Below are 13,802 nucleotides of genomic sequence, written 5' to 3'. Positions count from 1 at the left end.
GATGAGCAGGACCAGTGGGTGTTTCTCCTCTCTATGTGTTGCCACGGTTGGTCAAGCAGCTGAAAACAAATGAATGTTTTTAGGAGTTGATGCTGCTGTTGGGCATTTGGGTCCCCCCAGGTCTGCTACCGTCAGTGATGGCCCTTTTACTGCTGGAGCCCTGGACCTGCAGGTTTCTGAGGTCTCACAAAGCCTTTTCTTTTCTTTCTCTCCCAGGTATGACACACCAGCATCTTCGAAGAAGAAAGTCCGGCTTAAGGATCGCAATAAGCTGTCCACGGAGGAGCGCAGGAAGCTGTTTGAGCAGGAGGTCGCCCAGCGGGAAGCCCAGAAACAGCAACAGCAACTGCAAAACCTGGGGATGACGTCCCCCCTGCCCTACGACTCCATGGGCTATGGCACGCCCCACCACAGCTTTATCGGCTACCCGCCTGGCTACCCCATGCAAGCCTATGTAGACCCCAGCAACCCCAACGCTGGCAAGGTGCTGCTGCCCACGCCCACCATGGATTCGATGTGCTCGCCAGCGGCGTACGAGCACCCGCAGACTTTGGTTGGGCACACGGTGGAACCAACCCTAACTACTCCTCAGCCGGTACCAGTAGTCCAACATGTAGCAACAACGATGGAGGTTACAACTCCACAGTATGTAGCACAAAGCGATACCGTGGTCCATCAAGAACCCAACGTGGCCGTCCTGCCCGTGGCTGCACCGGGACCGGTGCAGAGCCAGAGCTACGGAGTCTGGGATTCCAGCCAGCAGACTGTAGCTGTACAACAGCAGTACTCACCAGCCCAGTCCCAACCAGCCATATATTACCAAGGACAGACCTGTCAGACCGTTTACGGTGTGACATCCCCCTACTCACAGACGACCCCACCGATTGTACAGGTAATTTCCATTTCAGACACAGTGTGGCACAAAACACCCACAAAATGAAGAGTACCAGCCTGGTACAATTTATTTGCTCAGTCTTTGCTAGTGTTCTTAATATGAGAGCATCCCACTTTGCTCTAATATTAAGCTGAAGTAGCACTTCTCAGATAACTTACTATGCATGAGTCTGACAAAAGCACATTTAGGCAGGGTATTTTCCATGTACAAATGCCATATGTCATAATTGTTGGGGCCAAGCAGGAGTTCACAGCTTGCAGAGACTTTTTTTAACCTATTTATAAAAGTTATTTTTTATTGTTTTCTTGATTGTTGATTCTGGTGAACGGATATTTCTGTGTAAGAGATTCCACTGTCACTGACCAAGTAAGCAGTAAAACATGGAGGTGTGAGCTTGCCTTCTGTTGACCTTGGGAAGCAGGGTCTGGAGCTACCAGCTTTTGTATGACTTAAACCAACCAAAAAACCCAACAGATCAACCTTTTTTATCTGTTTTCTCTGAATTACATGTCCCTTTCCATCAGGCTCAGCCTTGAGCTCCGAATGACCATGCTGAAGTGCTGTCTCCTTTTACTTTGTCTTCCTTAACAAGGATATTGGCGTTCAGCAATGCCTAGTTCTTCCTAAAAGCAAGATGTAGGCAATTGTACGACTCCTGCGATAGCAAATAGGCCAATTGTATATGAAGATCGTTTGCTTGAACCCTGCCTCAGTCACTGGTTATTGTTGTTTGGTTTGGAAGTTATCTTCCACTAGTCGTCGAGGACTATTATCCTCTTCTTGCCTCTGCTGTTTGCTTCCCAGTAAGGGAAGCTGTACCATGTCTTCCAGCAAAGGGTTTTTTGGTAAAGCAAGCTGACTTGTGGTTCCCTGTGCTCTGTTTCAGAGTTATGCCCAGCCAGGTCTCCAGTACATCCAGGGCCAGCAGATTTACACGGCTCATCCGCAGGGAGTCATAGTGCAGCCACCGACAGCAGTAACTACAATCGTCGCAGCTGGGCAGCCTCAGCCCATCCAGCAGGTAAGGCTTGGTGGCTCAGAAAAGATAGGGAGTGTTCATCTACTACATCTGCTTTGGGTTTCTGTGATTTGCCATGGCTTCTGGATTCTGTGAAAGCGTTGGTGGTACCAGCCGGAGGAGTTTCCCATGCGGCAGCATGCTGGCAGCCTTTGGGATGCTGCTGTCCAGGCTGGATGTGGGCAGCAGACATATTTTTGGGGGTTTTGAGCCCAGATCATGTTGTGTTCGGGCTTTCTGCCAGCGCATCTGAGGAGGCTGTGTATGGGTGGGTGCATGGGAGCTCCATGTCCTGCTTTCACTTCTGAAGCCCATCTATCAGAAATGGTGGTTATGGCATCCACCACGGAGGATTTAAGAGCACGGGTAGCAAAATGGCTGTATTACAAGCTCAGGGTGTGGTCGAGTGGGTGCTTGGGATGTTTGATGAAGAACTAGAGAAAGATACTGTCCTCGCTACTTCCTGGGCCAATACTAATGTCGTTTTTAAGTTTTACCTTCAACAAAGTCATTGTCGTGGGGGAAAGAGCTGTCAGGGCTGCTCTGACCACCCTCACAGCCACTCATGTCTTTCTCTTCATCCCTTTTGTGCTATTTTCAGCCAGAGCTTGTGGTGACCAATAACCTCCTGGACTTGCCTCCACCATCCCCTCCAAAACCCAAAACAATTGTCCTCCCACCCAACTGGAAAACAGCCCGAGATCCAGAGGGAAAGATCTACTACTACCATGTGGTAACAAGGTGAGTGTGATAACAAGGTAAGCGTGATGGCTGCTTCGGGCTTGGAGTTTGATGGCTCAAGCAAAGGGATTGGGTGTAAGAGAAATGGATGGTCAGCCCTTGGTGTCTCGTTAGGCAGCTGGCGGGGTGCTGCTCGTTAGCTGGGTGGGTGGGAGGCTGAGATTGCTCAAAACCTTTCCTTCATCTCCATAAATGTGGCCTGGGGATAGAGCCCCGTTTTCTGCAAGCAGAAGTGTGATGATGGCAAACGATTTCCTTACAAATGATGACTTCAGCTGTGCATCGAGTTGTAACCCGGTGTGATAACACGGTGGTGAGGAGCTCCACTTCTGACATCGCATTGCAAAAAAAAAAAATCCCATCAAAGCAACGTCTTTCTCCCCAGCATCTTGGTCAAGTTGGATTTTGTTTTTTTGACATCATCTTTGGTTCCCATCGCTCTGCCAGAACACGCCATGCCCCACATGGTGCTGAAATGGCAGCAGAATTAACAGGCGGAGAGAGACCTTGTCTGCCGCTCGTGCTCTGAAACACCCGTGCGGCTCTGGCAGCGGTGCCAAGCAAATAACCCCTGTCTGTGGAGGCTTTAACATGCGTACGAACGTTGCGGTGGGCACGCCATATGAACAGGAGGTCTTTGGTGGCTCAGAGATCAGCCATGATCTGTGGTGCGCGGCATCAAAGGGTTTGTTTTCTCACCCTCATTTTTTTTTCCATCTTCAAACCTCTGGTCTGTTCTGGAGCAAGAAATAGAGTTTCCCGGTGTTTTTCCCACACCTTTGCGATCAGTTTTGGAAGGCACCAGGTTTTTTGGATCAATACCTGTGAACTTATCTAAAATGAGTATCATGAATTTTAGGCTTCTGGAAAGGACTTTTTTTTCTGTATGGGGATCCATCTCTCTAAAGGGTTAAACCTCAGTATTTTCTTCCATGTCTTGACTGTCTTGATGTCAGTTTTTGTTACTTGTGCACATATCTCTGCTTCGATTGATCTTTTCAGTCTCCTGTTTGGACTCCTTCCTGCTACCTTCCACATCAAGAGGTGCACCAAGGGCAGTGCAGAAGACCTTCAAACTCCAGAAAGAAAAAGAAAACAGTCGAGCAGGAATTTGTAATTTGTGCCGTGGTTTGGAAGTCTTGCAAGGAGATGAGGAGACCCAACTGAGCCTTCCCCCTTGGCGAGGAATGCCTCCTCCGTGCATCTTCTGCAGCTACTTGAGAAGCCACTAATTGAATATAATTAATCTTGAACTTCTTTGAGGAACACATGCTGGAAGATTTCTTTCAATCCTTCTTTTTAACTGTATATTTTCCAAAAGGATGAGGCCAGTAGAGGAGAGCAAATCTTACTTGTTGATATGCTGTCTTGTTTTAATATTTCATTCTACTTGGCAATCAAATTAATAGTGGTCCAAGGTCAGGGATATTCAGCAGTATCTGGAGAATTAAGTAGCAGGATGAAGCACATGGGGGCTCATTGAAATAAGACTTTCGTTCTTCCCCCCAGCACATCCTGAAAAGTAAAACGCCCTGAAGTGGGACAGGGTTTCTGATACAGGTCAGAAACCTCGAGAAACTCAAACTGGCAGCTTCTTTTGATGCAGGCTTTCAGGATTTCTTTGTATTGAGCTGAAGAGTGCACATCGGGGCTTCACACAGAGTCTAGAGATGGAAAATAGTTGCCATGTTAGGTGACCTCCAAACCTAACGAGGTCTGGAGATCTGTCCTTTGCATCCCTCTTGTTTAGTCTGTTTGTGAGTGAGTCCTCTCACCTGAGGGAGAGTCCCATGCTCGCCCTAGTCCTGCAAAGACAGCGGTCTGTCCTGCTGGCCCCCATTTCTCCTGGTTGTGTTCCTGCCCTGGTCTGTGGTTTTCCTCCCCGGCACTGTCTTGTATTTGCTCTGGGATGCCGATGGCTGCCCACTCCTCTCTTCCCCACCTTGAGGAAATCCAGACCAGTTCTCCCCATCCTTCCCTGGTTTGAGCATGGTGGGGCTCTTCCCTGCTTGTTGGCCTGCTGAGCCCGAGCAGGCTCTGATGGCTTTTCCCATCTCAGCCAAGATGTTTCTGGAGAAATGGTGCTTCCCGCGTGCAGTGAGCCAAGAAGAGCTCTGGCCGTGCGTTTAGCCTCTTCTAGCATATGGATGAGCTTCATGTCATCTGCCCATCCATCCTTTCAAGCTCCTGCTCATTCCTGTGGTCTTTCTCAAGATCTGTGGTCTGTGTCCTTTCCACAATGAGATACCTGTGGCTGAACGCTTAGCTCAAGGTACCAACAGCTGCCCCTTGCTCTGCAGGAAGCAGTACCTTTCCCAAGGTCTCTGCTGTGATGTCTCCCATCTTTCCTTGCCAGAATCACTGACCCTCTTTATTTACTGCCTTTATTTATTTATTTCATGCCTGTGACAAACTTCCCTTGATCCCACATTGAGTGTCATCAGTGCTAGAAAATCATGCAAATTCCGTTTTTTAAGTTCTTCTTGCTCGGCTTTAGCCTCCTCCACCTTGGAAGCCTACTTAACCTCATCATTAATAGCAAGATAAGGCCATGCGTTACAACCCCGTTAAGAGTTTTGATGACTGATGGAGACGTGATGTCCCAGTTGATGGAGCAATTGATAAGCAGGTACCGGTTACTTTTAAGAGTGACAATGGTCTGTCTGTCTTCCTCCAGGCAAACCCAGTGGGACCCTCCTACCTGGGACAGCCCAGGGGATGACGCCAGCCTTGAACACGAAGCTGAAATGGACCTCGGGACCCCAACGTACGATGAAAACCCCATGAAGGTAAGCGCGGGGGTCAGCGAGAGAAACTCAGCGTTAACGTCTCTTGGACAGACCATGGGGATAATCCTGTCCTGCAGAGTAGGAGCAGTGAACACCAGGGCTGTTGTTGGGGTTGGTACTGACTTGGGAGGGTGATGGAGGGACAGCAGCAAACTAAGATAAGCTGTAGTGGCTATATTGACCATGGGGCCACCATTTTTTTGTGCTTTAAAATAGTGGTAGAGAATTAACGGAGTTAAGTTGTTCTTCTCTTGCCACTGTGAAATACCTGATGAAATACGCTGTGCTGCCCGGTAGCTGCTGAAGAGCAGCTTCCCTTTGTTGCTGCCAGGTTTTGCGGTGGTGACAAATAGTCGAGCAGAGATTTTCGTTGTGCTCTCACCTCCTGATCCTTCTGGGTGCTGGCTTGGTAAAGACCCCGGTGCTCCTTTGTTCACCTCTCGGGCTGTGCTGACTGCAGCTTGGGTGAATGCAGGACTTACCTGGGGGGCAGCTAATGTTCTGCCCTGGATTCCAAGCATCACTGCAACCTCATGTGTGGAGGTGACCTTATAACTCGCCAAAAAAAGGGGCATGAGGTGGAATAACGTTGAAAAAGGAAAAACTAACGGTGCAGCAGCAGAAGCAGAGGAGCTGGGAGCTCTGTGTTGGCTTCCACCACCAGCTGCCTTTCTGCTTTCCTGGTGAGTGCTGCAGCATCTCCATTGCTTCTGCTGCCAAAGGTAACGCCTGTGAGGATGGAGCTGCTTTCCAAATGGGGCTTGATTTCCAGTTAGGTCCCTCTGCGGCCACATCTACCCTGGTGCTTGGGAGGAGGGGACTTGACTGAGCCTCCTTGGAGGACACGTCTGCCATTAGCGCAGGTTTCCAGCTCTGCCAGCCCTTGCAAAGCAGGGAGGGCAGAGTCTGAGCAGCGGTTGCTGAGCCCCTATAGATAAATTACCCTATATACCTTTCTGATTCCCTAAAAAGAAGAGAGAAGAGCTGTGGAAAGAAAGGTTTGTCAGGTTGTAACTCTCGGGGAGCAATTCTGTCGATGCTTGGGTGATACCCACCTACCCAGGACTGATTTTGCTGTGGGTACTGAAGGCATTGTCTGTCCTACAATGCCCAGGAACGTCCCGCTCTGCTGCCATCACCTTTCCCATGTGCTGCCAGGATCCTAAGGGTTAACCCAATCCCTGTAAAGCCTCCAAGTACTTCAGCCGGGATTCCTGGTGACTTCACTTAAACTATATTATTGACAAATATTTATGTCCCTGTAAAAAAGTTAATTAGAAAATGAACTAAGAGTTGGCACACGGTGCTCAGCTGAGGAGCCTTTACTTCTGCAGAGAAATCCAGAAAAGCCTTTTAAATGATTTTTGTCCCTGGGTCAGCATCACATGTACCCTGCTGGCATCCCCTGTGGTTCTGGAATCCTCGACAGGCAAAGGAGCAAATATGTCACGGCACTGGGAGGATTCATAAACACGCAAGTGTCCTGGGATCGCTGGGGCTTGCTGGATCCCTTCGGTGAGCTTTGGGTTCAGTAGCGTGCAGCAACCTTGCGCTGCCCTGCTCTGGCTGATGCCTCACTTTTTTGTGCTCAGCAAAAGCATTAAGAACTGACCCCACGCAACTTTCTGAACACTCCAGATGACTCAGGCAAAAAGAACAACAAATATTCCTAATTTGCCTGTTTTCTACAGTGTGTTTTGCTTCGATGGGAAGGGTTTGCTGTGTGCTTGCCTTGGGTCGATCCTAGTTTATCTGCACTTGCCTGTTGCTTCTGGGTTTGGGTTGCAAATTGTTGTTGAAGGATATCGGCGTGTGGAGCGAGACACGAGAACCTATTTAGCAAACAGACCTTCATTTTAGGCTTTAAGGCGAGGTTTTATTAATGTGGAATAGCTGTGAAGTGCATCCCCATGGAGGGATTTGCTGCTGTAGCTGTACGAGCTAAAGCTTAGTGGTGCGGACCAGCCTGGAGATACTGGGGAACATCCCTTCGATGAGAACAAAGTGGTGAGAAGAAGGTTGGGCTCTTCTGAGCGAGAAAATGTAGTGCTGGTGCTTTGCAGCTTGGGAGTCTTTTTTCTATGGACTTTTAAGGCTCTCGGCAGTGCCTGCGACTGCAAAGGGAGCAGCAAGGAAAGATGCTTCTGTAAATGCGGGCAGGCGTTTACATGCCAGAGTCAAAACGTTTGGGATAAAAAAGGTGCTGAGGACTGGGGTGATGCTCAAAGGGCTTCACCTCGGGGCAGATGTGAGCCAGCTACTTCTGCCAGGAGTTTTCGCTGCTCACTCAAACCTCCAAATCCCTATTTTCAGGTGCAAAACTTCTCTGAAGCCGTCAATACCTCATTCCTAAATTACCACCGGCCGTACAGCTTTGGCTGACCTTACAGTGATGTGGTTCTTACTCACTTTAGAACTCTAAATCTCATTCTTCTCAGCCAGAATTGCCTGAAGGTTGGGTTTTTCCTGGTCACGGAAATCATGTTGAATTCCCCCATGGTCATAGCTCGCTCACCGCCTCCGTAACGATGCTTCCACCCTGAAATTGCAACTGCATTCCTTGGATTTTTTTACCATCCTCCTCCCCACCCTGCACCTTTTCCAAGACAGATTAAACCCACCAGCATCGCAGCTCCGGCCATCCGACAGCTGCTGCTGCTATTCCTGGTGTCTCCCGGCTGCGGGGCACCACTTGCCCTGGCGAAACGCGTGTGCCGGCGGCGACCGGGGTATTTTATTTCCTACGGAGTGTGTTCAACATGCTTCTGAGCATCATCTGCTCCCTTCTTGATACCCTCAAAGCTCCGGCGTGGCTGGCGTCATCATGGCTGGTGTCAGCGCGGGGTGAGCTTGCCTGGGGCTTGCACGACGGTATAGTGATTTTGATGGAAAGGCACAAGAGGCACGCAAAGCCACGCTTGCTATTTCCCCTTAAAGCACATTTCAAAACCTGCTTTTTCCCTTGGAAAAGGGATTTCTTGAGAGGGTGGCCTGGCGGAGTGCTGGCAATGACATAGGGCTGGATGCCGAAGTTTGTGCATCTTTTTAAGATGGAAGAAGCCCGGATTTATTGCATGGATGTGTTTGTGCCTGCTCGATTGTACCTCCCGAAGAGCACGGAAGGGTTGGCATCAGCAGATTCCAGCAGCCTTATCCCATGCTGCTGGAGAAGAGCATTATGCAAAGGATCCTCCGAATTTCCCAGCACATTTGGCTTCTTGCTCCCCTCCCACTGTCACCCCATCCCAGGCTGGTTTTCCCCTAACAGCGAAGATTAATTTTAGCATAAAGAGAAATTAGCACCTTTGCACAAGTAGTAGCTTAGAAATATGGTTCCTATTTCTCCTCCGCATGCCCCCCAAAATTTTGGCACTGATTTTCCCCCCACCCCTCGTGCTCCGGCCAAGGGGAGCAGAATTCTGCATGAGCTGCCAGACTCTGCTGGCTGCCGGGGCAGTGACTGCAGCCGTGCATTGGCTCTCGGCTTTCCCATCCATCAGGCTTGGTGGTCAGCTGGGGTTTGGCTTCTCCTCCCTGCTCTGGTCCCCCAAAATTGCCATTTCCTCTTCCAGGTCACCCCCGCAGCCTGGGTGGCTCCTGCGGTGGTGGTGGGAAGCAATGGAGCTCAAAATCCTAGGAGCATTTAGCCCCAGGCTTAATCCAACCAGGCCAGGCTTTATTTTTGCATTTACCATTTTACGCATTTGTTTACACGCCTCTTTATTTGGCATTTGCAGCGCTTCCCTGCAAGCTCCTCCAAACCCATCCTCCAGCTCTACTTAAGCCACCTAATTAGCGCTGATAATTTATAACATCCTTTGAGGGCTAAATTAAAATCCAGTTGTTACCAAACTGACCTACGTAGAAAATAACTCCTTCCTTGTGCTGGCTTGGGGAATTAAGAGATATTGGGGTGTGCTGGAGATGCCGGGGCGATGGTGGTGGAGAAGGGCTTGGTGATGGAAGGTGGCAGGGCTTGGTGACGCCACCGTGCTGGTGCCGCGCCGGGAGCCGGCAGGGAGCCATCTGCTCCCCATCACCAGCCTTTTGATGTCGGTACCCGAGCCGCGGGCAGGGAGCGGAGAGCTTTGATGTGCAGCCAGCCCAGAGACGCACCAGCGCTCGCTCGGGACAGCCCTCGGCAATAAAACTTCCCCGTCAAGGGTTGATTTAAGCCCCACGTCGGTTTGCTCTTGGGACTTTGCAGCTCTGCCCTCCAGCCTCAGCCAGGCGCGTCTTTGGGATTTGAAAGGGATGGGATGGCTCCTGCTTTTTTCAGCGTTAAATACTTTAAAAAATTGGGTTCTTTTAATTAAAAGAAATAGCAGGACACCTTCAAAGAGCAGAAGGCGGCAAATCTCCCCTGGCTTTGCAAGCCTTTTACAAGCCCTTTTGCTCTCTCCGTCCTTAAAATCCGAGTCGTGGTAACCCATGGTACCCAAATCTCTGCCAAAAACCAGTGCTGGAAAAGAGATGCTGCTTCTCGCTATCTATCGTAGACTCTGAGGAGGTCATGGGGCTCGAAGGCAGAGCCCACAGGGATGGCCATGCGTGGGGAGAGGGGTGTTAAGCTGGCGGCGAAGGGGTGCAGCGGGTGCAGCTTTTACTCCATTAATACGGGTGGCAAATTAAGTCAGCTGGTGTTTGTGCTTTGTGGGATTAGTACTCGGGGGAACAGCCAGAAATTCCTATAAAATTCACTTTATCCTTCCACGATTGTCTACAGCTAAAGATAATCTTCTGTAAATGCTTGCTGGTGGAGTCCCAGCCCTCGCAGCACTTTCGACACGAGGGCTGATGGTGTGCTGGTGTGCCGGGCACACCTCTCCGGCAGGGATGGTTCTGCCGCGGCTGATAGCTGCCACCGAGCGCCTGGCTTTAATTAATAGGCTGAATAAACGAGCGTTGCTCAAACAGTCCCAGGATTGAGGTTAGGACAGTGTCTCTCTGGCCTGGGTGTCCGGCCGTGCTGGATTCATCCCTGCAAATCATTGTTGTGCCGGTAATTAGGCTTTAACATGTGTGAAATAAATGGGGAGGGGGATGATCAGCTGCTTTCCTTCTCCCTCGCCTCCAGCTAAAGATGATACCCCCCACCGCAGCACTTGCTCTCCCCCCCCCAAACCAGCCTGACTCCCCCAGCACCAGCTTGTGCCCTTTTTCCAGTTTTTTTTTCCAAAAACAAGAGCGAGGATTGGTCCCTGTGCCTCCCTGGAGGCTGTGCTCCCAGCTCAGCAGCGTGGCTGAAGTGTGCTGGGACTGGGCTGGGGAGTGTGCCGGGACCGGGCTGGAGATTGTGGCAGGATCATGCTGGGAAGTGCGCTGGGATCGGGCTGGGGAGCACACCAGGAGTGGACTAGGAAGTGTGCCAGGATCAGGGTGGGGAGCGTGCCAGCACTGGGCTGGGAAGCTCACCGGGAGCAGGCTGGGAAGCGTGCCTGGATTGGGGTGAGGAGCAAGCCGGCATCGGGCTGGGAAGCTCACCGGGACTGGGCTGGGAAGGGTGTTGGGAGTGGGTTGGGGAGCACACCAGAGCTGGGAAGCTCACCAAGACTGCTAGGATTGGGCTGGGAAGCTCACCGGGACCAGGCTGGGAAGCGCGCCTGGATTGGGCTGGAGAGCATGCCGGCATCGGGCTGGGAAGCTCGCCAGGACTGGGCTGGGAAGGGTGTTGGGAATGGGTTGGGGAGTGCAGCAAGACTGCCAGGATTGAGCTGGGAAGCTCACCGGGACCACGCTGGGAAGTGTGCCTGGATTGGGCTGGAGAACATGCCGGCATTGGGCTGGGAAGCTCGCTGGGACTGGGCTGGAGAGCGTGCCAGCATCGAGCTGGGAAGCGTGCCGGGAATGGGCTGGGAATTGTGCCAGCACCGGGCCGGGAAGCTCACCGGGAGCCAGCCGGGAAGCGCCCTCTGCCCACCTGGCTGTGGGGCAGGGGTGGGGAGGCAGGAGCGCTGTCCCCAAAGTGGGGATGGGGGAGATCCCTGCTCGCCCCGGGCGGCATCTAATATCCTTTTATTTCCCCCTCTCCAGTCTTCCAAGAAGCCCAAGACGGCGGAAGCGGACACGTCGAGCGAGCTAGCCAAGAAGAGCAAGGAGGTGTTCAGGAAAGAAGTGAGTTTCCCCAGCACCCCGGGGGGGGGGTTGTCACCATCCCACCCCGGTGATGTGACCCAGGGGATGCTGGAGGGGTATATCGGGGTTCACCGTCCCTGTACAGGTGACACGATGCTGGAGTGGAGGACCCCACCGCTGGGGACGTGGCCCTGCGGAGGGTTGGGGCTGGGTGGGGGGGTCAGCATCACCCCGGGGCTGGGGTGGCGGGGCCGGTGAGCGAGGGCAAGGTCGGATCCGGATCTCCTCTGGTGCAGATGTCGCAGTTCATCGTGCAGTGCCTGAACCCCTACCGCAAACCCGACTGCAAGGTGGGACGCATCACCACCACTGAGGACTTCAAACACCTGGCACGCAAGGTGACGTCCCCTCTGTCCCCGTCGGGGGGGAGAGTTTTGGGGGGATTGCATCGCCCCTTCTGCCGGCTCGTCTTGTAGGATAAGGGAAGGAAAAGAGCAATGTGGGGGGGAATAGTTGGGGAATAATTGCAGATATTGGGGGGATGATAGCAAAATAGCTTAGGGAATGTTTGGGGAATGATAGCAAATATGTGGGGAATAATTGAAAATATTTGGGGGATAGCAAAATAGCTTGGGGAATATTTGGGGAATAGTAGCAGATATGTGGGGAATCCTTGGGGAATAATAGGAAATATTTGGGGGAATATTTGGGGAATAATAGGAAATATTTGGGGGAATATTTGGGGAATAATAGCAAATGTGTGGGGAATAGTAGAAGATATTTAGGGTATAACAGCAAAATAGCTTGAGAAATATTTGGGGAAAATTTGAGGAATAATAGCAAAGATTTGGGGAACATTTAGGGAATAATAGCAAAATAAGTTTGGGGAATAATAGCCAATATTTGGGGAATGATAGCCAATATTTGGGGAATGTTTAGGGAATAACAGCAAATATTTGGGGAATAATAGCAAAATGGCTTGGGGAATGTTTAGGGAGTAATAGCAAATGTTTGAGGAATAGTAGCGAATATTAGGGGAATAATAGCAAACATTTGGGGAATATTTGGGGAATAATAGCAAAATAGCTTGGGGAATCCCCAAGACCTGAATTATTGGGAATAACGGTGGGTATTCCCGGCCCCTCTCCCCCGCAGCTGACTCATGGTGTCATGAACAAGGAACTGAAATACTGCAAGAATCCGGAGGATCTGGAGTGCAACGAGAACGTGAAACACAAGACGAAGGAGTATATCAAGAAATACATGCAGAAATTCGGGGCCATCTACAAACCCAAAGAGGACACGGACCTGGAGTAACCACCTCCACCACCTCCACCCCCGCAGCGATGCCAGATGCAGCCAAACCTCGGAATACTCTATTCTGCCAGGATTCGCGGTTTTAAACCACCAACCTGTGAATTTATTATTATTTTTTTTTAAAAAAAAAAGGAAAAAAAAAGAAAATAAACTTCGTTCCCTACGGCGTGAGGCGGTTTGTGCTGCCGGGGCGACGCGGAGGAAAAGACGGGCTTCGCTAAGCCGGGCTTTGCCGGCTCCCCTACCCCGGCGGTGCTGTCGGACGCACGCACACTGTGCGTCACCAAGCTCTGTATTATATTTTAACGTATATGTGAATATATTGATAATTTTTGGTTTTGTTTTCTTTTTGCTTTTAGCCCAAGATGTGCCGATACCATGGGAACACTTTGTAAGGATAGTTTCGGGGTTGGTTTTTTTTTTTTGGTTGTTTCCTTGGTTTTATTTTTGGTTCTGCGAGGTTTAATCTGTTTTCATGTAAATATTGCAGAGCGGGGCTGCCCCCGGATTTCTGGCAGGCCTCGTGCTATGTTGATAAGATTGATTTTACTGCTTAAATCATTTTACTTTATCCAATTTTTACGGAACTTTTTATGTAAAAAAAAAAAAAAAAAAGAGAGAGAAAAAAAATAAAAAGACAAATGACAAAAAAATCAACACCAGACCCGGCCCCGAAAGAGGTTTGGCACAGCCGGGGGGGGGTGGCCGGGGGGACCTGGCGGTGGCACCGGTGGGGACATGGTGGCCTGACTCGGTGGTCCGTCCCCTCTTGCTCGGGGACCCCCCCCTTGTCACCCTTAACATCCCCATGAGCCCCGAACCCCTGTGGGGGGGAACGGGAAGGGGTTTTGGGGTGACCTAGCTCAGGGCAGGGGCGGCTGCGCACATTTTGGGGTTAAAATGGCTCTTTTCCATCACGCCGCGTCCCCTGGTGCCACCTGCTTTGGGGTCTTTGGGGGTGTTGCCC

General features: G+C 50.8%; 1 protein-coding gene across 1 annotated transcript in view; it reads left to right on the top strand.

Moving 5' to 3' along the window:
* Window positions 1-13,237, top strand: part of SETD2 (SET domain containing 2) — a 53,115-nt gene extending 39,878 nt beyond the window's left edge. Inside the window, exons 14-20 of the mRNA XM_010563317.1 lie at window positions 217-892; window positions 1,782-1,916; window positions 2,515-2,654; window positions 5,332-5,443; window positions 11,477-11,557; window positions 11,815-11,916; window positions 12,674-13,237. Coding sequence (XP_010561619.1) covers window positions 217-892; window positions 1,782-1,916; window positions 2,515-2,654; window positions 5,332-5,443; window positions 11,477-11,557; window positions 11,815-11,916; window positions 12,674-12,835 — 1,408 coding nt within the window. The 3' untranslated portion in view covers window positions 12,836-13,237. The remainder of the gene's footprint in view (window positions 1-216; window positions 893-1,781; window positions 1,917-2,514; window positions 2,655-5,331; window positions 5,444-11,476; window positions 11,558-11,814; window positions 11,917-12,673) is intronic.
* Window positions 13,238-13,802: the final 565 nt, after the last annotated feature.

The sequence above is a fragment of the Haliaeetus leucocephalus genome, unplaced genomic scaffold (genome assembly GCF_000737465.1).
Source record: "Haliaeetus leucocephalus isolate CR32 unplaced genomic scaffold, Haliaeetus_leucocephalus-4.0 Scaffold0, whole genome shotgun sequence".
NCBI classification, from domain to species: Eukaryota; Metazoa; Chordata; class Aves; order Accipitriformes; family Accipitridae; genus Haliaeetus; species Haliaeetus leucocephalus.
This window is presented reverse-complemented; position numbering and strand designations above follow the sequence as displayed.